This window comes from Ranitomeya imitator, chromosome 6 (assembly GCF_032444005.1).
Source record: "Ranitomeya imitator isolate aRanImi1 chromosome 6, aRanImi1.pri, whole genome shotgun sequence".
Taxonomy (NCBI): domain Eukaryota; kingdom Metazoa; phylum Chordata; class Amphibia; order Anura; family Dendrobatidae; genus Ranitomeya; species Ranitomeya imitator.
Window position 1 is genome coordinate 163,730,676 of NC_091287.1, and position 25,414 is coordinate 163,756,089.

General features: G+C 43.9%; 1 protein-coding gene across 2 annotated transcripts in view; it reads right to left on the minus strand.

Annotated features, from left to right (window-relative positions):
* The window catches only part of NPSR1 (neuropeptide S receptor 1), a 551,858-nt gene that overhangs the window by 111,504 nt on the left and 414,940 nt on the right, over nucleotides 1–25,414 (minus strand). For both annotated transcript variants that reach the window (XM_069732482.1, XM_069732481.1), the window contains one exon: nucleotides 8,364–8,453. In XM_069732482.1, the coding sequence (XP_069588583.1) occupies nucleotides 8,364–8,453 (90 nt within the window). The remainder of the gene's footprint in view (nucleotides 1–8,363; nucleotides 8,454–25,414) is intronic.

Here is a 25,414-nt window from a genome sequence, read left to right on the forward strand (position 1 = left end):
AGAAACTGAACAACCAAAGTTGTTGTCCAATTTGTCCTGAGTACGCTGATACCTCATATGTGGGGGTAAACCACTGTTTGGGCGCACGGCAGGGCTTGGAAGGGAAGGAGCGCCATTTGACTTTTTGAATCAAAAATTGGCTCCACTCTTTAGCAGACACCATGTCACGTTTGGAGAGCCCCCGTGTGCCTAAAAATTGGAGCTCCCCCACAAGTGACCCCATTTTGGAAACTAGACGCCCCAAGGAACTTATCTAGATGCATAGTGAGCACTTTGAACCCCCAGGTGCTTCACAAATTGATCCGTAAAAATGAAAAAGTACTTTTTTTTCACAAAAAAATTCTTTTAGCCTCAATTTTTTCATTTTCACATGGGCAACAGGATAAAATGGATCCTAAAATGTGTTGGCCAATTTCTCCTGAGTACGCCAATACCTCATATGTGGGGGTAAACCACTGTTTGGGCACATGGTAAGGCTCGGAAGGGAAGGAGCGCCATTTGACTTTTTGAATGAAAAATTATTTCCATCGTTAGCGGACACCATGTCGCGTTTGGAGAGCTCCTGTGTGCCTAAACATTGGCGCTCCCCCACAAGTGACCCCATTTTGGAAACTAGACCCCCAAGGAACTTATTTAGATGCCTAGTGAGCACTTAAAACCCTCAGGTGCTTCACAAATTGATCTGTAAAAATGAAAAAGTACTTTTTTTTCACAAAAAAATTATTTTCGCCTCAATTTTTTCATTTTCACATGGGCAGTAGGATAAAATGGATCATAAAATTTGTTGGGCAATTTCTCCCGAGTACGCCGATACCTCATGTGTGGGGGTAAACCACTGTTTGGGCACAGGGCAGGGCTCGGAAGGGAAGGCGCGCCATTTGACTTTTTGAATGGAAAATTAGCTCCAATTGTTAGCGGACACCATGTCGCGTTTGGAGAGCCCCTGTGTGCCTATGCATTGGAGCTCCCCCACAAGTGACCCTATTTTGGAAACTAGACCCCCCAAGGAACTTATCTAGACGCATATTGAGCATTTTAAACCCCCAGGTGCTTCACAGAAGTTTATAACGCAGAGCCATGAAAATAAAAAATAATTTTTCTTTCCTCAAAAATGATTTTTTAGCCTGGAATTTCCTATTTTGCCAAGGATAGAAGGAGAAATTGGACCCCAAATATTGTTGTCCAGTTTGTCCTGAGTACGCTGATACCCCATATGTGGGGGTAAACCACTGTTTGGGCGCACGGCAGGGCTCGGAAGGGATGGCAAGCCATTTGGCTTTTTAAATGGAAAATTAGCTCCAATCATTAGCGGACACCATGTCATGTTTGGAGAGCCCCTGTGTGCCTAAACATTGGAGATCCCCCAGAAATGACCCCATTTTGGAAACTAGACCCCCAAAGGAACTAATCTAGATGTGTGGTGAGGATTTTGAACCCCTAAGTGCTTCACAGAAGCCATGAAAATTAAAAAAAAAATTATTTTCTCAAAAATGATATTTTAGCCTGCAATTTTTTATTTTCCAAAGGGTAACAGGAGAAATTTGACCCCAAAAGTTGTTGTCCAGTTTCTCCTGAGTACGCTGATACCCCATATGTGGGGGTAAACCACTGTTTGGGCACATGCCGGGGCTCGGAAGTGAAGTAGTGACGTTTTGAAATGCAGACTTTGATGGAATGCTTTGTGGGCGTCACGTTGCGTTTGCAGAGCCCCTGATGTGGCTTAACAGTAGAATCCCCCCACAAGTGACCCCATTTTGGAAACTAGACCCCGAAAGGAACTTATCTAGATGTGTGGTGAGCACTTTGAACCCCCAAGTGCTTCATAGAAGTTTATAATGCAGAGCCGTGAAAATAATAAATACGTTTTCTTTCCTCAAAAATAATAATTTAGCCCAGAATTTTTTATTTTCCCAAGGGTTACAGGAGAAATTGGATCCCAAAAGTTGTTGTCCAGTTTCTCCTGAGTACGCTGATACCTCATATGTGGGGGTAAACCACTGTTTGGGCGCACGGCAGGGCTTGGAAGGGAAGGAGCGCCATTTGACTTTTTGAATCAAAAATTGGCTCCACTCTTTAGCAGACACCATGTCACGTTTGGAGAGCCCCCGTGTGCCTAAAAATTGGAGCTCCCCCACAAGTGACCCCATTTTGGAAACTAGACGCCCCAAGGAACTTATCTAGATGCATAGTGAGCACTTTGAACCCCCAGGTGCTTCACAAATTGATCCGTAAAAATGAAAAAGTACTTTTTTTTCACAAAAAAATTCTTTTAGCCTCAATTTTTTCATTTTCACATGGGCAACAGGATAAAATGGATCCTAAAATGTGTTGGCCAATTTCTCCTGAGTACGCCAATACCTCATATGTGGGGGTAAACCACTGTTTGGGCACATGGTAAGGCTCGGAAGGGAAGGAGCGCCATTTGACTTTTTGAATGAAAAATTATTTCCATCGTTAGCGGACACCATGTCGCGTTTGGAGAGCTCCTGTGTGCCTAAACATTGGCGCTCCCCCACAAGTGACCCCATTTTGGAAACTAGACCCCCAAGGAACTTATTTAGATGCCTAGTGAGCACTTAAAACCCTCAGGTGCTTCACAAATTGATCTGTAAAAATGAAAAAGTACTTTTTTTTCACAAAAAAATTATTTTCGCCTCAATTTTTTCATTTTCACATGGGCAGTAGGATAAAATGGATCATAAAATTTGTTGGGCAATTTCTCCCGAGTACGCCGATACCTCATGTGTGGGGGTAAACCACTGTTTGGGCACAGGGCAGGGCTCGGAAGGGAAGGCGCGCCATTTGACTTTTTGAATGGAAAATTAGCTCCAATTGTTAGCGGACACCATGTCGCGTTTGGAGAGCCCCTGTGTGCCTATGCATTGGAGCTCCCCCACAAGTGACCCCATTTTGGAAACTAGACCCCCCAAGGAACTTATCTAGATGCATATTGAGCATTTTAAACCCCCAGGTGCTTCACAGAAGTTTATAACGCAGAGCCATGAAAATAAAAAATAATTTTTCTTTCCTCAAAAATGATTTTTTAGCCTGGAATTTCCTATTTTGCCAAGGATAGAAGGAGAAATTGGACCCCAAATATTGTTGTCCAGTTTGTCCTGAGTACGCTGATACCCCATATGTGGGGGTAAACCACTGTTTGGGCGCACGGCAGGGCTCGGAAGGGATGGCAAGCCATTTGGCTTTTTAAATGGAAAATTAGCTCCAATCATTAGCGGACACCATGTCATGTTTGGAGAGCCCCTGTGTGCCTAAACATTAGAGATCCCCCAGAAATGACCCCATTTTGGAAACTAGACCCCCAAAGGAACTAATCTAGATGTGTGGTGAGGATTTTGAACCCCCAAGTGCTTCACAGAAGCCATGAAAATTAAAAAAAAAATTATTTTCTCAAAAATGATATTTTAGCCTGCAATTTTTTATTTTCCAAAGGGTAACAGGAGAAATTTGACCCCAAAAGTTGTTGTCCAGTTTCTCCTGAGTACGCTGATACCCCATATGTGGGGGTAAACCACTGTTTGGGCACATGCCGGGGCTCGGAAGTGAAGTAGTGACGTTTTGAAATGCAGACTTTGATGGAATGCTTTGTGGGCGTCACGTTGCGTTTGCAGAGCCCCTGATGTGGCTTAACAGTAGAATCCCCCCACAAGTGACCCCATTTTGGAAACTAGACCCCGAAAGGAACTTATCTAGATGTGTGGTGAGCACTTTGAACCCCCAAGTGCTTCATAGAAGTTTATAATGCAGAGCCGTGAAAATAATAAATACGTTTTCTTTCCTCAAAAATAATTATTTAGCCCAGAATTTTTTATTTTCCCAAGGGTTACAGGAGAAATTGGATCCCAAAAGTTGTTGTCCAGTTTCTCCTGAGTACGCTGATACCCCATATGTGGGGGTAAACCCCTGTTTGGGCACATGCCGAGGCTCGGAAGTGAAGTAGTGACGTTTTGAAATGCAGACTTTGATGGAATGCTCTGTGGGCGTCACGTTGCGTTTGCAGAGCCCCTGATGTGGCTTAACAGTAGAAACCCCCCACAAGTGACTCCATTTTGGAAACTAGACCCCGAAAGGAACTTATCTAGATGTGTGGTGAGCACTTTGAACCCCCAAGTGCTTCACAGAAGTTTATAATGCAGAGCCGTGAAAATAATAAATACGTTTTCTTTCCTCAAAAATAATTATTTAGCCCAGAATTTTTTAATTTTCCCAAGGGTAACAGGAGAAATTTGACCCCAATATTTGTTGACCAGTTTCTCCTGAGTACGGTGATACCCCATATGTGGGGGTAAACTACTGTTTGGGCACATGCCGGGGCTCGGAATTGAAGTAGTGACGTTTTGAAATGCAGACTTTGATGGAATGCTCTGCGGGCGTCACATTGCGTTTGCAGAGCCCCTGATGTGCCTAAACAGTAGAAACCCCCCACAAGTGACCCCATTTTGGAAACTAGACCCCGAAAGGAACTTATCTAGATGTGTGGTGAGCACTTTGAACCCCCAAGTGCTTCATAGAAGTTTATAATGCAGAGCCGTGAAAATAATAAATACGTTTTCTTTCCTCAAAAATAATTATTTAGCCCAGAATTTTTTATTTTCCCAAGGGTTACAGGAGAAATTGGATCCCAAAAGTTGTTGTCCAGTTTCTCCTGAGTACGCTGATACCCCATATGTGGGGGTAAACCCCTGTTTGGGCACATGCCGAGGCTCGGAAGTGAAGTAGTGACGTTTTGAAATGCAGACTTTGATGGAATGCTCTGTGGGCGTCACGTTGCGTTTGCAGAGCCCCTGATGTGGCTTAACAGTAGAAACCCCCCACAAGTGACTCCATTTTGGAAACTAGACCCCGAAAGGAACTTATCTAGATGTGTGGTGAGCACTTTGAACCCCCAAGTGCTTCACAGAAGTTTATAATGCAGAGCCGTGAAAATAATAAATACGTTTTCTTTCCTCAAAAATAATTATTTAGCCCAGAATTTTTTAATTTTCCCAAGGGTAACAGGAGAAATTTGACCCCAATATTTGTTGACCAGTTTCTCCTGAGTACGGTGATACCCCATATGTGAGGGTTAACTACTGTTTGGGCACATGCCGGGGCTCGGAATTGAAGTAGTGACGTTTTGAAATGCAGACTTTGATGGAATGCTCTGCGGGCGTCACATTGCGTTTGCAGAGCCCCTGATGTGCCTAAACAGTAGAAACCCCCCACAAGTGACCCCATTTTGGAAACTAGACCCCGAAAGGAACTTATCTAGATGTGTGGTGAGCACTTTGAACCCCCAAGTGCTTCATAGAAGTTTATAATGCAGAGCCGTGAAAATAATAAATACGTTTTCTTTCCTCAAAAATAATAATTTAGCCCAGAATTTTTTATTGTCCCAAGGGTTACAGGAGAAATTGGACCCCAAAAGTTGTTGTCCAGTTTCTCCTGAGTACGCTGATACCCCATGTGTGGGGGTAAACCACTGTTTGGGCACACGTCGGGGCTCAGAAGGGAAGTAGTGACTTTTGAAATGCAGACTTTGATGGAATGGTCTGCGGGCTTCACATTGCATTTGCAGAGCCCCTGGTGTGCCTAAACAGTAGAAACCCCCCACAAGTGACCCCATTTTAGAAAATAGACCCCCCAAGGAACTTATCTAGATATGTGGTGAGCACTTTGAACCCCCAAGTCCTTCACAGACGTTACAACGCAGAGCCGTGAAAATAAAAAATCATTTTTCTTTCCTCAAAAATGATGTTTTAGCAAGCATTTCTTTATTTTCACAAGGGTAACAGGAGAAACTGGACCCCAGTAATTGTTGCGCAGTTTATCCTGAGTATGCTGGTACCCCATATGTGGGGGTAAACCACTGTTTGGGCACACGTCGGGGCTCGGAATTGAGGGAGCACCATTTGACTTTTTGAATACGAGATTGGCTGGAATCAATGGTGGCGCCATGTTGCGTTTGGAGACCCCCTGATGTGCCTAAACAGTGGAAACCCCTCAATTCTAACTCCAACACTAACCCCCCCACACCCCTAACCCTAATCCCAACTGTAGCCATAACCCTAATCACAACCCTAACCCCAACACACCCCTAACCCTAATCCCAACTGTAGCCATAACCCTAACCACAACCCTAACCACAACCCTAATTCCAACCCTAACCCTAAGGCCATGTGCCCACGTAGCGGATTCGTGTGAGATTTTTCAGCATCATTTTTGAAAAATCCGCGGGTAAAAGGCACTGCGTTTTACCTGCGGATTTTCCGCGGATTTCCAGTGTTTTTTGTGCGGATTTCACCTGCGGATTCCTATTGAGGAACAGGTGTAAAACGCTGCTGAATCCGCACAAAGAATTGACATGCTGCGGAAAATACAACGCAGCGTTTCCGCGCGGTATTTTCCGCACCATGGGCACAGCGGATTTGGTTTTTCATATGTTTACATGGTACTGTAAACCTGATGGAACACTGCTGCGAATCCGCAGCCAAATCCGCACCGTGTGCACATAGCCTAATTCTAAAGGTATGTGCACACGCTGCGGAAAACGCTGCGGATCCGCAGCAGTTTCCCATGAGTTTACAGTTCAATGTAAACCTACGGGAAACAAAAATCGCTGTACACATGCTGCGGAAAAACTGCACGGAAACGCAGCGGTTTACATTCCGCAGCATGTCACTTCTTTGTGCGGATTTTGCAGCGGTTTTACAACTGCTCCAATAGAAAATCGCAATTGTAAAACCGCAGTGAAATGTGCAGAAAAAAACGCGGTAAATCCGCCATAAATCCGCAGCGGTTTAGCACTGCGGATTTATCAAATCCGCAGCGGAAAAATCCGCAGAGGACCAGAATACGTGTGCACATACCGAAACCCTAGCCCTACCCCTAACCCTACCCCTAACCCTAACCCTAACCCTACCCCTAACCCTACCCCTAACCCTACCCCTAACCCTACCCCTAACCCTAACCCTAACCCTACCCCTAACCCTATTCTAACATTAGTGGAAAAAAAAAATGTCTTTATTTTTTTATTGTCCCTACCTATGGGGGTGGCAAAGGGGGGGGATCATTTATTATTTTTTTTATTTTGATCACTGAGATAGATTATATCTCAGTGATCAAAATGCACTTTGGAACGAATCTGCCGGCCGGCAGATTCGGCGGGCGCACTGCGCATGCGCCCGCCATTTTGGAAGATGGTGGCGCCCAGGGAGAAGGCGGACGGAGCCCGGCAGGATCGGTAAGTATGATGGGGTGGGGGGGGGGGGAGCACGGGGGGGGATCGGAGCATGGGGGGGGAATCGGAGCGCGGCAGGCGTGGAACGGAGCACGGGGGCGTGGAACGGAGCATGGGGGGGCTGGAACGGAGCACAGGGGGGTGGAACGGAGCACGGGGGGGTGGATCGGAGTGCAGGGGGGGTGATTGGAGCACGGGGGGGTGATTGGAGCACGGGGGGAGCGGACAAGAGCACGGGGGGGAGCGGAGCACTGGACGGAGGGGAGCCGGAGCAGTGTACCGGCCAGATCGGGGGGCTGGGAGGGGCGATCAGTGGGGTGGGGTGGGGGCACATTAGTATTTCCAGCCATGGCCGATGATATTTCAGCATCGGCCATGGCTGGATTGTAATATTTCACCCGTTATAATAGGTGAAATATTACAAATCGCTCTGATTGGCAGTTTCACTTTCAACAGCCAATCAGAGCGATCGTAGCCACGAGGGGGTGAAGCCACCCCCCCTGGGCTAAACTACCACTCCCCCTGTCCCTGCAGATCGGGTGAAATGGGAGTTAACCCTTTCACCAGATCTGCAGGGACGCGATCTTTCCATGACACCACATAGGCGTCATGGGTCGGATTGGCACCGACTTTCATGACGCCTACGTGGCGTCATGGGTCGGGAAGGGGTTAACCAAAACTCCTAGTATTCTCCAGTGTTTTTGCATTGTTAGTTATGGAGGTAAACGTAGTGACCTAGTATTATGCATGGGTCACACTATGAGTCTGGAAATTGGGATATTAGTGGCTACCTATGCATGTAGCCAAACACTATAGTGATTTTATATTATCCCTTCTTCACATTATGAACAATGAAAGCATGACAAAGTTTTAGAGTTTTGCTGTCTTTTGTTACTGTATTTGTCTTTTTACTAGGTGTCGTCTAGAGAAGTAGTTGAACAAACCAATTGCCTCTTCATCAGACTTTTCCCTGGAGTAATGCTTTCAAAATCAGAGAACCTATTGTATATCATGTATTGGTTTAATTAATAATAAGTGAAGTCGGGATTACATGCCATTTGTCTACTTGAAGGTGTTAAATTAATTTATGCCTTTTTAAAATGTTTCCAGATAAACTTTTACTTACCAAGAATGACTACTAGGCTATATTTTATCGCTTTCATTTTGGCCTTTGATATGAGTCCTCGATGACTGTAACTAGCACAGAATTTCCCATCTAGGAGAAAAATTACTAAGAGTTAAAATTACATAAAGAATTAATAATGTTTTTATGCATAAAACAGTTAATAGCTTACATCTATACATTACGTATATCTGTGGGATATACCTCTTTGTTGGTAAGATGTAAGGGATTTTGTAGCATTCTCGATCCTATAAAGACATACATGTAATAGTGTTTCCATCACCTTCATCTAATAAAGTCCCCTGTGCTGGCCCCTTTTTTTGTAATAATTTCCCCATTCCTCTCCTGTTTCTGTAATAATGTCCCTCGTCCTGACCATCATCATGTAATAATGTATCTTATCCTATGCTCCTTTCTGTTATAATATCCCTTGTCCTGAGCCTCTTTTTGTTATTATGTCCCTCATTCTGGGCCTTTCCTGGTAAAATATCCCCCCTCATGGGCCCTTTCCTACATTAATGACCACCATCCTGGACCCCATTCTGGTATAATAACCTCCATCTTGGGCCCCATTCTAATATAATGACTCCAATCCTAAGCACCTTCCTTGTATAAAGACCCTCATCCTGAACCCGATTCTGATATGCTAACCCCCATCCTGAGCACCTTCCTTGTGTAATGTCCCCCATTCTGGACCCCATTCTGGTATAATGACTCCATCCTTGAGCTAATTCTGGTATATTGATCCCCATCATGGGCCCCTTCCTAGTATAATGACCCCATTGTGGTATAATGTCCATTTTATTTTCCAAAACATTAAATACTAAACTATCTTTCTTACTTTCCTCCTCTCCCACGATATGCAGTCTCCTCTTCTGTAACTGACAGCCGACTTCAGTATGTCTGCACAGGCAGCACATGATATCACTGTCACGTGCCACTTGTGACTGGCATGCTAATGTCAGCTGCTTTACTTCTAACTGACCATTGGAGTGTATTGCAGTGCAGAGAGCTGGAGGGTCCCTGCACCGCAATAGACTTCAGCTGAATATGCGTCCTCTGACGCACATTTAGCTCAAGTAGTCACTGGCCTCAGCAGGATGTGGAGGAAGAAGATTCTCTCAAAACACTGCCGAGACATTTTCGATTAAAACACCGACTGTAATTCCAAGGAATTGCGTTTGTGGGGAATAGATTGTGTCCATTTTGGAACTCGAGGTGGTGATTACTTGCGTATTTTGATGCAGAAAGAGTGCAGATGGATAGTTAATGTTGATACAATGTCCCCCCGTGGCCTCAATGAACAATTGAGCTTCTCCTCTTTCCTCTGAACTCTCGCTATCTCTGGATTAAGGATCATTATTTTTTATGTGATTTTAATTGTCTTTGTCTCTTTCTTGAATTAGTGCTATGACTTTCAAGACATTAGGAGTGATATTTCCATCTGAAAACTATTTGGACAAATGCCCAACAATCCATAATATGATGTTGATCTACAATGAACTCTATGCTGCTATTGACATCTCCCTGGAATATATTCGTAGTTTTATTTACCACGTTGTTATTTTATTTTTATTTCTATTTATATATTTCACTATTCTTGTATTTATTGTATGTATCTATATATTATTTTTACTTTATCGATTATGTCCCACTCGGGTGTACACTATTGTATTATATCTTATTTGCTATATATTTTTTCAATATTCACTTATAGTTGTTATTATGTGTCAGATAAAAAAAAAAGAAAAAAAAATTTCATATTATGTTGCAATTTTTATCACAATGTATGATTATTTATATCTATATATTTTTGTATGTGACTCACTTCCAGGGCTAATGCTGTATTGAGGAAGGCTGTGGGCTATGCAGTGTTTACTGCGGCTTTCTTCTATATGATGTTTGTGTTATCACTTAATATTTTCCTATTATTCATGTCTTGGCTATAATCTTGTATTGACATCCTCTTACCACTTAGTTTAGCTGGAGGGACGCCTTGTGACTGTTTCGTGTGGTATTGTTAGCGCCAGGTATTATAAGTGGGCACAGTTCCCCAATCAAAGATGGCGACCACTACACTCCCCAGCGCCTTTAGCGCGCATGCCCGCGAATCAGGCATTACCGCAGCATCATATCCGGCGTCTCTCAGCAGGGATCGCGGGCTAATGACGTCAATGGGGATTTCCCCTTGCCCGCGTCTATTTGCTGATGTTACGAGCGGCGCCGTGATTGTCGTGTGCATGCGCCACTATTTGTTAAGGTGGTAGAGGATATAGAAGACAGATGCAGAGACAGTGAGATCATGTTGCCCCCCGAGGAAGCCGAGGGCGAAACGCGCGTTGGGGCGCGTGTGTATCCACATGGACAGGAACATGGGTAAGATAAGCTGATGGGGACACTGTTTTATGGACATTTAGAGGCTCCCTTGCTGGTTGTGTTTGATTAACCTGTGACTAGGTTGGTAATATCTGCAATTATCTTGACTAGTGAGTAGATTACAACTATTATGACTAGGGTTGAGCGACCTTGACTTTTTTAGGGTCGAGCCGGGTTTCGCGAAACCCGACTATCTCAAAAGTCGAGTCGAGTGAAATCGGCCGATTATGGCGAAAAGTCGAGGATCTCTCTCTCTCTCTCTCTCTCTCTCTCTCTCTCAACTGAAAAGCTGGTGTTACACAGTGCAAATCGCTACAGCGCACAAGCGACAACATGGCGATAGGCGTCCACGCCCCTAAGACCTATGTCATCACTCTGCCCACGCCCCTTCATTGGCTGAAAAAAATGGCGCCAAGCGCGTCATACGAAACGCGACTTTGGCGCGAAAGTCGCGTACCGCATGGCCGACCCCACACAGGGATCGGGTCGGGTTTCATGAAACCCGACTTTGCCAAAAGTCGGCGACTTTTGAAAATGAACGATCCGTTTCGCTCAACCCTAATTATGACTCTTTGTGCACTGGCACTTTAGTTTTCTATTTATTGTTTGTATCTAGTTTGGACCCTCTACCCATATGCCCATAATGGTCCTGTGGTGGTACACATTTTAATGGGTGCATCCTTGTTCCTGATTCAAATTTGCTCTGGTTGTGTAAATTATACTTTGATTGTCATATATAAATTCTGCACCGTTCTTGTGTGTATTTTTGTACTAATGTAAAATAAAGTGTATTTTTACTTTTACTTCTTTGATGCGACATTATGCTTCAATTTTGTGTTTTGGTTTAATAAATAGCGTATCTTTATCTTGCAGTTGAACGAATGGCGCAATCCAGGCAGAGATAAACAAACATCACAATTTAGCAGTGGCAAATATTTTCCTTAGTCCACTGTTGCAGTGTGTCAGCAAGGTGATGTAAAAATAAAAATAATTTTCTATTGGTTTAATAAATGGCGCATATTCATCTAGCAGTTGTTCGACTGGCGCAATCCAGGCAGAAATAAACAAACTTCACAACTTAGCAGTGGCAGTAATTTTCATTAGTTCACTGTTGCAGTGTGTCAGCAAGGCAATATAAAATGTTAAAAAATGTTCTATTGGTTTAATAAATAGCATATATTTATCTAGCAGTTGTGCTACTGGCACAATGCCTGCTGAGATAGACACACGTGACTATTTACCTCTAGTTTTCGTGAGTCTGCTGTTGTCGTGGGAAATAAAGCTGATACACACGTTCTCAAAATTGTTGGTACCCCTCAGTTAATGACAGAAAAAACCACAATGGTCACATAAATAACTTGAATCTGACAAAAGTAATAATAAATAAAAAATCTATGAAAATGAGCAAAGCAGAGTCAGACATTGCTTTCCAACCATGCTTCCACACAATTTTTAAATAAATAAAGCTAATGAAATAGGCCTGGACAAAAATGATGGTACCCCAGAAAATAATGTGACAAAAAGGACATGTTAAATCAAGGTGTGTCCACTAACTGGCATCACAGGGGTCTACAATCTTGGAATCAGTGAGTGGTTCTGTATATAGGGCTACAGATACTCACTGTGCTGTTTGGTGACATGGTGTGTATCACACTCAACATGGACCAGAGGAAGCGAAGGAAAGAGTTGTCTCAGGAGATTAGAAAGAAAATTATAGACAAACATGTTAAAGGTAAAAGTTACAGTATAAGACCATGTCCAAGCAGCTTGATGTTCCTGTGACTACAGTTGCACATATTATTCAGAAATTTAAGATCCATGGGACAGAGCCAATCTCTCTGGACGTGGCCACAGGAGGGAAATTGGTGACAAATCAAAGATATGGATAATACGAATGGTAACAAAGGAGCCCTGAAAAACTTCTAAACAGATTAAAGGTGAACTTCAAGCTCAAGGAACATCAGTGTCAGATCAAACCATCCATTGTTGTATGAATCAAAGTGGACTTCATGGGAGATGACCAAGAAGGACACTATTGTTGAAAAAAAATCATAAAAAGCCAGACTGGAATTTGCCAAACTACATGTTGACAAGCCACAAAGCTTCTGGGAGAATGTCCTATGGACAGATGAGACAATCAAGCTCTATGTTCACAGATGGAAAAATGAAGCTTATCAAGAAAAGAACACTGTCCTTACTGTGAAACATGTAGGATGTTCTGTTATGTTCTGGGGCTGCTTTGCTGCATCTGGCACAGGGTGTCTAGAATCTGTGCAGGGTACAATGAAATCTCAAGACTACCAAGGGATTCTAGAGAAAAATATGCTGCCAAGTGTCAGAAAGCTTGGTCTCAGTGACAATGACCCAAAACACACAGCTTGAAACACCCAAGAATCGCTAAGAGGAAAACATTGGACTATTCTGAAGTGGCCTTCTATGAGCCCTGACCTAAATCCTATTGAGCATCTTTGGAAAGAGCTGAAACATGCTGTCTGGAAAAGACAACCTTCAAACACGAGACAACTGGATCACTTTGATCTTGAGCACTGGGCCAAAATACCTGTGGAGAGGTGCAGTAGTTTCATTGAGAGTTACAGGAATCATTTGATTGCAGTGATTGTCTCAAAAGGTGCAGCAAAATATTAAGTTAAGGGTACCATCATTTCTGTCCAGGCCTATTTCATGAGTTTTATTTTTTAAAATATTCTGTAGAAGCATAATTGAAAAGCAGTGTCTGACTTTCATTTGTTCATTTTCATAGATTTTTTATTTATTATTACTTTTGTCAAGTTTTTCTGTCACTAAGCGAATGGTACCAACAATTTTGACCACGTGTGTATCTTAAAAAAAAGTTACCACACATTGCTAGATCCAGTGAATTTGTACATAACACCTCTGTGAAGGTACTTGTAAAAAATAAATCCAGGAAGGTTTTTTTATAAGCATAACGCATTCAATATGAGTAAGAGTGATGTTAACTGATGTGAATGTGGTGGTGCCTGCCAAGGCCATGCGACAGATCAGAAAGTGACTGTATCTCATTCTAAATATGCGAAACAAACTTGGCACTCAACAAAACAGCGTGTTTTCCCCAGCGACATAGGACGCCACCAGCGCTACAGCAATACACCGTACACGGTATAATCAGACCGCATTCAATAGCGGCACAAACCTTTACCACCACAACAGCCATCCTGCTGCTAAATACTGGCTACCGCATACTCTATTTGAAAGGCTAATTGGCTAACTATATACATTCAAGATAAAGTGTATGGCAATTATGAACAATAATGCACATCCATTATATGAGCTATTCATGAGACAGAAGAGCACCTTCAGTAACCGGCTAATACTTCTGAGGTGTAAGAAGGAAAAATATAGGAAATCGTTTGTGCCAACTGCCATGGGAATGTACAACAATAACATTAGGGTTAAACCACCAAAGTGAAAGTCTACTTATTTCTCTACATTTCAGTTCACTCGTTGTGTATGTCCTATTCTAATGTATAATGTATAATGTTCTTCTGTCAACAAACTGTCATGTCAACTATGTAATTCCTTTATGATTTTTATGATTTAAGTTGTGCTGCTGTGATACCATAATTTCCCACGGGATCAATAAAGTGTATCGTATCGTATCGTATAAACTATTTTGCTCTGAGGAAGGTCCATGTTGGACCGAAAACGTTCAGCAATTGATTTGTTTGTCAGGATGTAAAATAAATAGCCTTATTCTTCTTCTGAAAATATTGAGTGCCAAGTTTGTTTCACATATTTATTGATATGGGTGGGAGACCCTACTTGAGCACCTGCATCTACCTTCTACAGAGTGCCTTGTATTTTACATAGACTGTATCTCATTCTAGCTTCCTGTCAAAATATGGTCAGCGTGCTAAACTACTGATGAACCCAGAAAAGTGTGAGGATGTTGTGGGTTGGATGGCACACAAAGGCTCCAGTGCGTTAACAAGCAGCAGCATAAAGTCTTCCACATGGTCCAGTCTCAGTAGCCATGAGGCTGGGCCTTTGCATACTTAACCTGGTCCTCCTTCCTCCCACCATCAAGAGTCCCAGGAGACATATGACCCCAACCCTGGCCACATTGAGGAACTCTTTACCTTCCTTTGTAATTTGTCAGGCCTCTCAACTTGCACCATTAAAATGGTCTTGAGCAGGTGGAGTGCAGTGATTGCCAAACATTTGAGCACTGATGGCCAGGAGAAAACCACATTGGGGAAGGTCAATTCATGTCTGAAGAGGTTGAGGATAATCATGAGGCAGAGATGACATCAGGTAAGCCTAAAATCACAACTCAGAAGGAGGATCAGATTGATGAATTGGAAGCAGACATGGTCGATGATGACGCCACTGATCAAACCTGGCATGGTGGCACGCCTAGAGAGCACAGCAGTGCAGAGAGGGTTGGATCCATAGCACGAAAACAGGAAAGAAGAGGTAGGAGTTTGACCAGAGGGAGAACTTGGTCAACTGTTCCACAGAGCCCATCCCACTTGGCTAGATAAAAGGCCTAGGATGCGTTGTTCCCCTGCATGGCAGTTTTTTTCTGAAATTCAGCATCTGCCAAAACCAAGCTAAGAAGAGGCAAAAATTCTGCCATCCTTAGCACAACCAACATGCAAAACCAAGTAGGTGGGCGAAAAGAATGGGTACAAAATCTGTGCTGAGGGTGTTATGATCCGGTGACCTTGGAGCAGCATGAAAACTTTCACTGGAGTAGGTGGTAACTATACTGACCGCAAATCCTGATCTTAACACCGCAAGTAGAAGTAGCCGTGGGGTGTACCTGACAAGCCCTAGACACCTCATCACAGCCGGAGGACTAAATACCCCTAAAGATGGAAATAGGAATTCTACCTTGCCTCAGAGCAGAGCCCCAAAGGATAGCCAGCCCCCCACAAATATTGGCTGCGAGTAGGAGAAGAAAGACACACACAGTCAGAAAACAGGGTTTAGCACAAGAGGCCACTCTAGCTAAAATAGGAAAGGATAGGACAGAGTTCTGTGCGGTCAGTATTAAAACCCTTCCAAAAATATCCACAGCAGATTATACAAAAAATTCCTCCATCTAACTAAAGACGTGGAACGTATATCTGCAACTCCAGAGACTCCTACACACAGAGCAGGAATAAAATAAAAAAAAACAAGCACACAGCTTGTGTGCCATAGAAAAAGGAACAGACACTTATCTTTGCTGAATTGGCAGCTAAGCAGGAGAAGCCAGACAGGTCTAACACTTCCCAAGAAACATTGACAACTGGAAAGGACTAATGAGTCCTGCAAACCTAAATACCCCAGTCAGAATTGCAATCAGCAGATACACCTGTCCAAGACTGCAGCCCAGGGACAACTGCATTACCACCTACAACCACCGGAGGGAGCCCAAAAGCAGAATTCACAACATGAGGGTGAAACCACTGCCCCCTCCTCTGTGTTATGGCCTTCCCATTCTGCTGTCCATGATGTAGGTGCTGATGCCTCCTGCCAACACCCTGCAGTTGCACAACAGTCAGCAACCACTTAGAGTCCGTGGTACTAGCACAGCTTTCAGTTGTCCCTACCCCAGATCTTTAACAGAAAACAGCAATATCCACTCCCACCAACAGGCCCAAATGCTAAACATAAAAATTGCCAGATTGCTAGCCCTGGAAATGTTGCTGTTTCGACTTATGGGAACAGAATCTTTCCGCAACCTCTTACAGTGCTCGATTCCCAGCTGTCACTATTATTCCCAGTGTGCCCTCCCCATGTTACAGAAGCATGTATTGTAAAATATCAGCCATGCTCTTGCCAATGCAGTCACAAGGAAAATCCACCTATCCACAGACATGTTGATAAGTTCTTGTGGACAGGGATGCTACACTTCCCTGATGGCACACTTGGTTAACCTAATGGAGTCTGGGACAGAGTCAGACCCGGGGACATCAGACATCTTACTGACACCAAGAATAGCAGGTCCAACTTCCAACAGGGCTTCAGTCTCCTTGTATTCCAGTTCCTGTCTATCCTCCTCCTCATCATCATCTTTAGTGGAACTAGCCTCCTCATCACTCCTCAGCTGGAAAGTCTGCAGCACTACCTTGGCAAAGTGGCAGCATGCTCTGCTAAAGCTCATCTGGTAATAAAGCTCACAACACAGCCGAGCTGTTGAAAGGGATAAAAGAACAGAATAATCAGTGGCTCTCCCAGCTGAACCTCCAAACAGGTCTGGTTGTGTGCGTTAATGGGCATAACTTGGTGGAAGCTTTAAAGCTTAACAAGCTGGTACACGTTCCGTGCATGGCCAACATGCTGAACTTGGTTGTACAGTGATTTTTAAAAACATACTGCACCTACTTGCTAAGTGTCAGCACACATTTCCGAAAGTTATCTCAGGCCTTTGGTAGTCTAGCTTCACTGCAGCAGCGTTTTAATTTGCCTTTTCACTGACTGATTTGTTACCTGCCCACACACTGCCATTCGACCTTTCATATGTTGGCAAGGCTTAGTGAGCAGCAGTGTCTTAATTCCAGCTTATCAATGCCCATAAGTGTAACTCTCAGCCCCCACACTAAGTAACTGCCGAGTGGGTGTGGCTCAATGACATATATGATGTTCTTCAAAACTTTGAGTACTGCACCTTAATGGTGAGCGCTAGGGTTGAGCGAAACGGGTCGGCCATTTTCAGAAGTCGCCGACTTTTGGCAAAGTCGGGTTTCATGAAACCCGACCCGACCCCTGTGTGGGGTCGGCCATGAGGTCAGCGATCTTCTGAATCTGGTATCGGAATTCCGATACCGAGTTCCGATATGTTTGCAATATCGGGAATCGGTATCGGAATCCATATTTAAGTGTAAAATAAAGAATTAAAATAAAAAATATTGCTATACTCACCCTCTGACGCGCCCTGGTACTAACCGGCAGCCTTCCTTCCTTAGAATCAGCGCGTGAAGGGCCTTAGATGACGTCGCGGCTTGTGATTGGTCGCGCGACCTCCCATGTGACCGCTCGCGCGACCAATCACAAGCCGCGACGTCACCGAATGTCCTTCAAGCGCTGATTCTTAGGAAGGAAGGCTGCCGGAAAGAAGCAGGGCGCGTCCGAGGGTGAGTATATACCTAATAGGAATATACTCACCCTCGGACGCGCCCTGCTTCTTTCCGGCAGCCTTCCTTCCTAAGAATCAGCGCTTGAAGGACCTTCGGTGACGTCGCGGCTTGTGATTGGTCGCGCGAGCGGTCACATGGGCGGTCGCGCGACCAATCACAAGCCGCGACGTCATCTAAGGCCCTTCACGCGCTGATTCTAAGGAAGGAAGGCTGCCGGTTAGTACCAGGGCGCGTCAGAGGGTGAGTATAGCAATATTTTTTATTTTAATTCTTTATTTTACACTTAAATATGGATCCCAGGGCCTGAAGGAGAGTTTCCTCTCCTTCAGACCCTGGGAACCATTGGAAACCCAATGCACTGCATTGGGTTTCGTGTTTCGGCCGACCCCGACCCCAACTTTTTTATAGGATCGGCAGATTTCACTCGACCCGACTTTTGAAAAAGTCGGGTTTCGTGAAACCCGACCCGATCCTATAAAAGTAAAAGTCGCTCAACCCTAGTGAGCGCTGATGATGCTATTATCAGTGTAACCATCCTGATACTTTGTTTATTAAAACGTTTGCTGCATAATCTCAAAGAGGAAGCCTTGAATGCCGAGCAGGTGGCTATGGAGTAAGATTTTACATTGGATGATGCCATACAGTCCAGCCTCACACAATATTTTCAGGCCATATTGAGTGATGACGAGGAACAGTAAGAGAAGGAGGAGGATGAGGAGGAACAAGAGTTTTTTTCTGTGCTACAGAAGGGACTCCAAACCCCAGTTTCATGCCTGTCCAGCATGGATGGCCTGAAGAGGTGGAGTAGCAGGAGGAGGCAATGCGTCGTGAGGAGGGGAAGATGATTAGTGTACTTCCTGGTGAGGACATTGAACGTTTGACTCTTTTTAGTCTACCATACATGGCAGAGTTCATGTCAAGATGCCTTTCCCAGCTCTTTTCACCCAAAAGGATTACAGGGGAGGGCCACGCACACCAGGTGCAACTCTGGGGGAGGGCAATGTCCACCAACTTGGCCATTTTCATAAAACCATCACATCAGCAAGGGCTATCTATGGGTGAAACTATGACGAGGAAGGAGAAGTTGACCAAGATGTTGAAAGTACTAAGTGACCACACCAGCGTCCTTCCTGATTCTTCAGTGCCCTTTTACTATTGGTTGTCCAAGCTGCACACTTGGCCCGACCTCTCCTTGTATGCCTTGGAGGTGCTGCCATGCCCTGCCACAAGTATTTTGTCTGATCGGGTTTTTAGTTCAACGAATGGTGCAATCTTAACGGAAAGGCGCACGTGCCTGTCAACAGACAATGGAGATAGAATGACTCTATATAAAAATAAGAGTTTCACTTTTTATATTCAAGAACCGAAATAAATAAACTTTTTGATGAAATTCTAATTTTGTGAGAAGCTCCTGTATATAGATCATGTTCCATTACGCATATTATTATTCTGTGTAAGGCTAAAAGCTGAAGCATTGTGTGGAGCATATTAATGCTTTTATGTTCCAAAATGTAAAAGAGATAGAAAGTACAAGTTTCACCATTGCAAAGTGTGCAAAGTTTTCAAAAAATTACCCAAGGGGTCTGTAATAGACAAGCCGCAAGAGGCTGTGATGGGGACGTCATAATACAGTTTGCAGTTTTTACAAGAGGTAGAGATAGGGAGTACAGGTTTTATGATTGCACAATTTGTAAAGTTTTCAAAAAGTAAAAAAAATTACCCATGTGGGATATACATAGATGACCACTAAGTACTTGTTTCAGAAGCAGGAGGAGGAGGATTTCCTGAACAAAATGGGTTTGGATTGTATGGGATGGATGATAAGACAACTTCCAAAAGAAAAGACTTTTGGCCTGCATTTACACTTCGCTGCTGTCATTCGTAGGGCTTACAAAGTTGGAGGAAATCCATCCCTTGATCAATTTCAGAAGAGTCAACCTAAAAAGAGTGATCTATTTCATGTATTTATTTCTGTAATTGATGAAGATTATGGTTTACAGCCAATAAAAACCCAAAAGTCATTATCTCAGTAAATTAGAATAATAAATAAAAAAACACACCTGCAAAGGCATCCTAAGCATTTAAAAAGGTCCCTTAGTTTGTTTCAGTAGGCTCCACAATCATGGGGAAAACTGCTGACTTGATAGATGCCCAGAAGGCAGTCATTGACACCGTCCACAAGGAGGCTAAGCCACAAAAGGTCATTTGCAAAGAAACTGGCTATTCATAGAGTGCTGTATCCAAGCATATTAATGGCAATTTGAGTGGAAGGAAAAAATGTGGTAGAAAAAGGAGCACAAGCAATTGGGATAACCACAACCTTGAAAGGATTGTTAAGAAACAGCAACTCAAAACTTTGTGAGAGATTCACAAGGAGTGGACTGCTGCTGGAGTCATTGCTCCAAAAGCCACTACACACAACCATATCAATGACATGGGCTACAAGTGTTGCGTTCCTTGTGTCAAGCAACTCATGACCAATAGACAACGCCAGAAGCGTCTTACCTAGGCCAAGGAGAAAAAGAAGTGATCCAAGGTGTTGTTTTCAGATGAAAGTAAATTTTGCATTTCAGTTGGAAAACACGGTGACAGAGTCTGGAAGAAGAGTGGAGAGGCACACAATCCAAGCTGCTTGAGGTCTAGTGTGAAGTTTCCACAATCAGTGATGGTTTGGGGAGCCATGTCATCTGCTAATGTAGGTCCACTGTATTTTATTAAGACCAAAGTCAATGCAGCCGTCCACCAGGAACTTTTTAAAGCTCTTCATGCTTCTCTCTGCTGATAATTTTTTTGAAGTTGGAAATGGACTTGGCACTTGACCACATTGCCAAAAGTACCAATAGCTGGTTTAAAAACACCAGTATCTCTGTGCTTCATTGGCCAACAAACTCAACTGACCTTAACATCAAAGAGAATTTATGGGGTATTGTCAAGAGGAAGATGAGAGACCCCAGACCAAACAATGTTGAGGAGCTGAAGTCAAAGCAGCCTGGGCTTCCATATCACCTCAGCAGTGCCACAGGCTGATAGCCTCCATGCCACGTTGGTGTAGTAATTGAGTGCATGTATTGAACAAACATTTCAGTTGGCCAAAATGTCATATTTTAAAATAATTTTTTCAAGCTGGTGGTATAAAGTATTATAATTTACTGAAATAATAACTTTTGGATTTTTATCAGCTGTAAGCCATAATCATTAACATTAACAGAAACAAACACTTCAAATAGATCACTCTGTTTGTAATGACCCTATATAATATATGATTTTAACTTTGTTATTGAAGAACTGAAATAAATTAACTTTTTGATGATATGATCTAATTTTGTGAGAATCACCTGTAGATGCTGCTAGCTTGAAAATCTTACCCACACATCCCTTTAAAAAGTGAAATTGGACATAACATAATACATCTGCTAGCATACACCATATACTGCTCAAAAAAGCAGCACCCCAGTAGGTGGGCAGAACGCTTGGGAAACAAATCTGTGTCTGACCGTGAATCCACTGGCATTTCACCTATGTTACGCCCTTCCCATTCTGCTGTCCTGGAAAGAGGCGTTGATGGCTCCTGTCCACAACCTGCAGTTGCTCAGACACAACAGTGAGTAACCACATCCAGTTCGCTGTCCCAGTGCAACATTTTGTTTTCCCTTGTTAGCATATATGTCTGTTCACAAATTGTTAGTTAGACATGGCATACATATTCGTTAGCACTTTACATTTTACGGTGCTGGACAAAGACCATTGCTGGCTTTTCCAGGCTCCTACATGAGACTTGTAGTTAGGGCTAGCGGAATGCACCAAATAATTAGAAAGATAGAGTAAGGTGCGTTCGCAGCCCGGGGTCCACCGTGCAGAGATGGAACCCGCTGCTAAGTAATGACAGACTATATGGCGGTACAGTATGGATTCACACATGGGTTAACTTCACCCAGTATGAAGAAAGTGAACCATGTTGTCTCACAGGGCCACGGTACCGCACAAAGAGCACAAGCAAGGAGTCACAGAACTCTACCCCTAGACTTGGGATTAGAGTACAACTAGATCTCTTGCACTCGACACCGCAACTGGGGTGTCAGTGTAACCGAAATAATAATTTAGATGCACGGGAGTGCTTGCGGTGCCGCTCTGGCAGACGCCACTAACCACCCAGGCTTAGGTAAGGAAAGCGCTGTGAAAGCTGTTGTGAATTCTGTGGCAGAGTTCACTCCTGTGGTCACAAGTGGTACTTTGGCTGATTCTCTCTGGGAGCTTCCGTTTGTGGAGGAAAGTGGTACTGCAGCTTCTGAGTTTCCTCCCTCAGGTGATCTGGTGAGGTCGTTAGCTGCTTCTCTACTTAACTCCACCTGATGCTGTGATCCATGCTTCCTGTCAATGTTCCAGTGTTGGACTTGTGTTTCTCTGGATTATTCCTGTGGCCTGCTGCTCTGCATAGCTAAGTGCTTCTTTGCTATTTGTTGCTATTTTTTCTGTCCAGCTTGTCTATTTGTTTTGCTGGAAGCTCTGGGACGCAAAGGGTGTACCTCCGTGCCGTTAGTTCGGTACGGAGGGTCTTTTTGCCCCCTTTGCGTGGTTTTCTTTAGGGTTTTGTGTAGACCGCAAAGTTATCTTTCCCATCCTCGTTCTGTCTAGAATATCGGGCCTCACTTTGCTGAATCTATTTCATCCCTACGTTTGTCTTTTCATCTTACTCACAGTCATTATATGTGGGGGGCTGCCTTTTCCTTTGGGGTATTTCTCTGAGGCAAGGTAGGCTTATTTTTCTATCTTCAGGCTAGTTAGTTTCTCAGGCTGTGCCGAGTTGCATAGGGAGCGTTAGGCGCAATCCACAGCTGCCTCTAGTTGTGTTTGGAGAGGATCAGGAATTGCGGTCTACAGAGTTTCCACGTCTCAGAGCTCGTTCTATTATTTTGGGTTATTGTCAGATCACTGTATGTGCTCTGATCGCTATGTACATTGTGTTACTGAATTGCCTATCATAACAGTACAGGAAGCCAAAAGTACTAATGATTCTCAATAGAGGGAAAAAAGAAGTTCTGAGACCATTTTTTTTCCTTTGCACTGTGATTTGTCTTTTTTTTCCCCTAGACATTTGGGTGGTTCAGGACACAGGTGTTACAATGGACATTAACCCCTTTCTGACATCGGACGTACTATCCCGTTCATGTGGGGTGGGCCCCTATGACCATGGACGGGATAGTACGTCCAGCGCGATCGGCGGCGCTCACGGGGGGAGCGCCGCCGATCGCGGCCGGGTGTCAGCTGCCTATCGCAGCTGACATCCGGCACTATGTGCCAGGAGCGGTCACGGACCGCCCCCGGCACATTAACCCCTGGCACACCGCGATCAAAGATGATCGCGATGTGCCGGCGGTGCAGGGAAGCATCGCGCAGGGAGGGGGCTCCCTGCGGGCTTCCCTGAGCCCCCCGCAGCAACGCGATGTGATCGCGTTGCCGCGAGGGTCTTACCTCCCTCCCTCCCTGCTCGAGCCCCGGATCCAAGATGGCCGCGGATCCGGGTCCTGCAGGGAGGGAGGTGGCTTCACAGAGCCTGCTCAGAGCAGGCACTGTGAAGCCTGCAGCGCTGCATGTCAGATCAGTGATCTGACAGAGTGCTGTGCAAACTGTCAGATCACTGATCTGTGATGTCCCCCCCTGGGACAAAGTAAAAAAGTAAAAAAAAAAATTTTCAAACGTGTAAAAAAAAATAAAAAAAAATATTCCAAAATAATGAAAAAAAAAATATATATTATTCCCATAAATACATTTCTTTATCTAAATAAAAAAAACAAAACAATAAAAGTACACATATTTAGTATCGCCGCGTCCGTAACGGCCCGACCTATAAAACTGGCCCACTAGTTAACCCCTTCAGTAAACACCGTAAGAAAAAAAAAAAAAAACGAGGCAAAAAACAACGCTTTATTATCATACCGCCAAACAAAAAGTGGAATAACATGCGATCAAAAAGACAGATATAAATAACCATGGTACCGCTGAAAACGTCATCTTGTCCCGCAAAAAACGAGCCCCCATACAGCATCATCAGCAAAAAAATAAAAAAGTTATAGTCCTGAGAATAAAGCGATGCCAAAATAATTATTTTTTCTATAAAATAGTTTTTATCGTATAAAAGCGCCAAAACATAAAAAAATGATATAAATGAGGTGTCGCTGTAATCGTACTGACCCGAAGAATAAAACTGCTTTATCAATTTTACCAAACGCGGAACGGTATAAACGCCTCCCCCAAAAGAAATTCATGAATAGCTGGTTTTTGGTCATTCTGCCTCACAAAAATCGGAATAAAAAGCGATCAAAAAATGTCACGTGCCCGAAAATGTTAACAATAAAAACGTCAACTCGTCCCGCAAAAAACGAGACCTCACATGACTCTGTGGACCAAAATATAGAAAAATTATAGCTCTCAAAATGTGGTAACGCAAAAAATATTTTTTGCAATAAAAAGCGTCTTTCAGTGTGTGACGGCTGCCAATCATAAAAATCCGCTAAAAAACCCACTATAAAAGTAAATCAAACCCCCCTTCATCACCTCCTTAGTTAGGGAAAAATTAAAAAAATGTATTTATTTCCATTTTCCCATTAGGGCTAGGGTTAGGGCTAGGGTTAGGGCTAGGGTTAGGGCTAGGGTTAGGGTTAGGGTTAGGGCTAGGGTTAGGGCTAGGGTTAGGGCTAGGGTTAGGATTAGGGTTAGGGTTAGGGCTAGGGTTAGGATTAGGGTTAGGGCTAGGGTTAGGGCTAGGGTTAGGGCTAGGGTTAGGATTAGGGTTAGGGTTAGGGCTAGGGCTACAGTTTGGGTTGGGGCTAAAGTTACAGTTAGGGTTTAGATTACATTTACAGTTGGGAATAGGTTTGGGATTAGGGTAAGGGGTGTGTCTGGGTTAGAGGTGTGGTTAGGGTTACTGTTGGGATTAGGGTTAGGGGTGTGTTTGGATTAGGGTTTCAGTTATAATTGGGGGGTTTCCACTGTTTAGGCACATCAGGGGCTCTCCAAACGCGATATGGCGTCCGATCTCAATTCCAGCCAATTCTGCGTTGAAAAAGTAAAACAGTGCTTCTTCCCTTCCGAGCTCTCCCGTGTGCCCAAACAGGGGTTTACCCCAACAAATGGGGTATCAGCGTACTCAGGACAAATAGGACAACAACTTTTGGGGTCCAATTTCTCCTGTTACCCTTGGGAAAATACAAAACTCGGGGCTAAAACATATTTTTTGTGGGAAAAAAAAGGATTTTTTATTTTCACGGCTCTGCGTTATAAACTGTAGTGAAACACTTGGGGGTTCAAAGTTCTCACAACACATCTAGATTAGTTCCCTGGGGGGTCTAGTTTCCAATATGGGGTCACTTGTGGGGGGTTTCTACTGTTTAGGTACATTAGGGGTTCTGCAAACGCAATGTGACGTCTGCAGACCATTCCATCTAAGTCTGCATTCCAAATGGCGCTCCTTCCCTTCCGAGCTCTGCCATGCGCTCAAACGGTGGTTTCCCCCAACATACGGGGTATCAGCGTACTCAGGACAAATTGGACAACAACTTTTGGGGTCGAATTTCT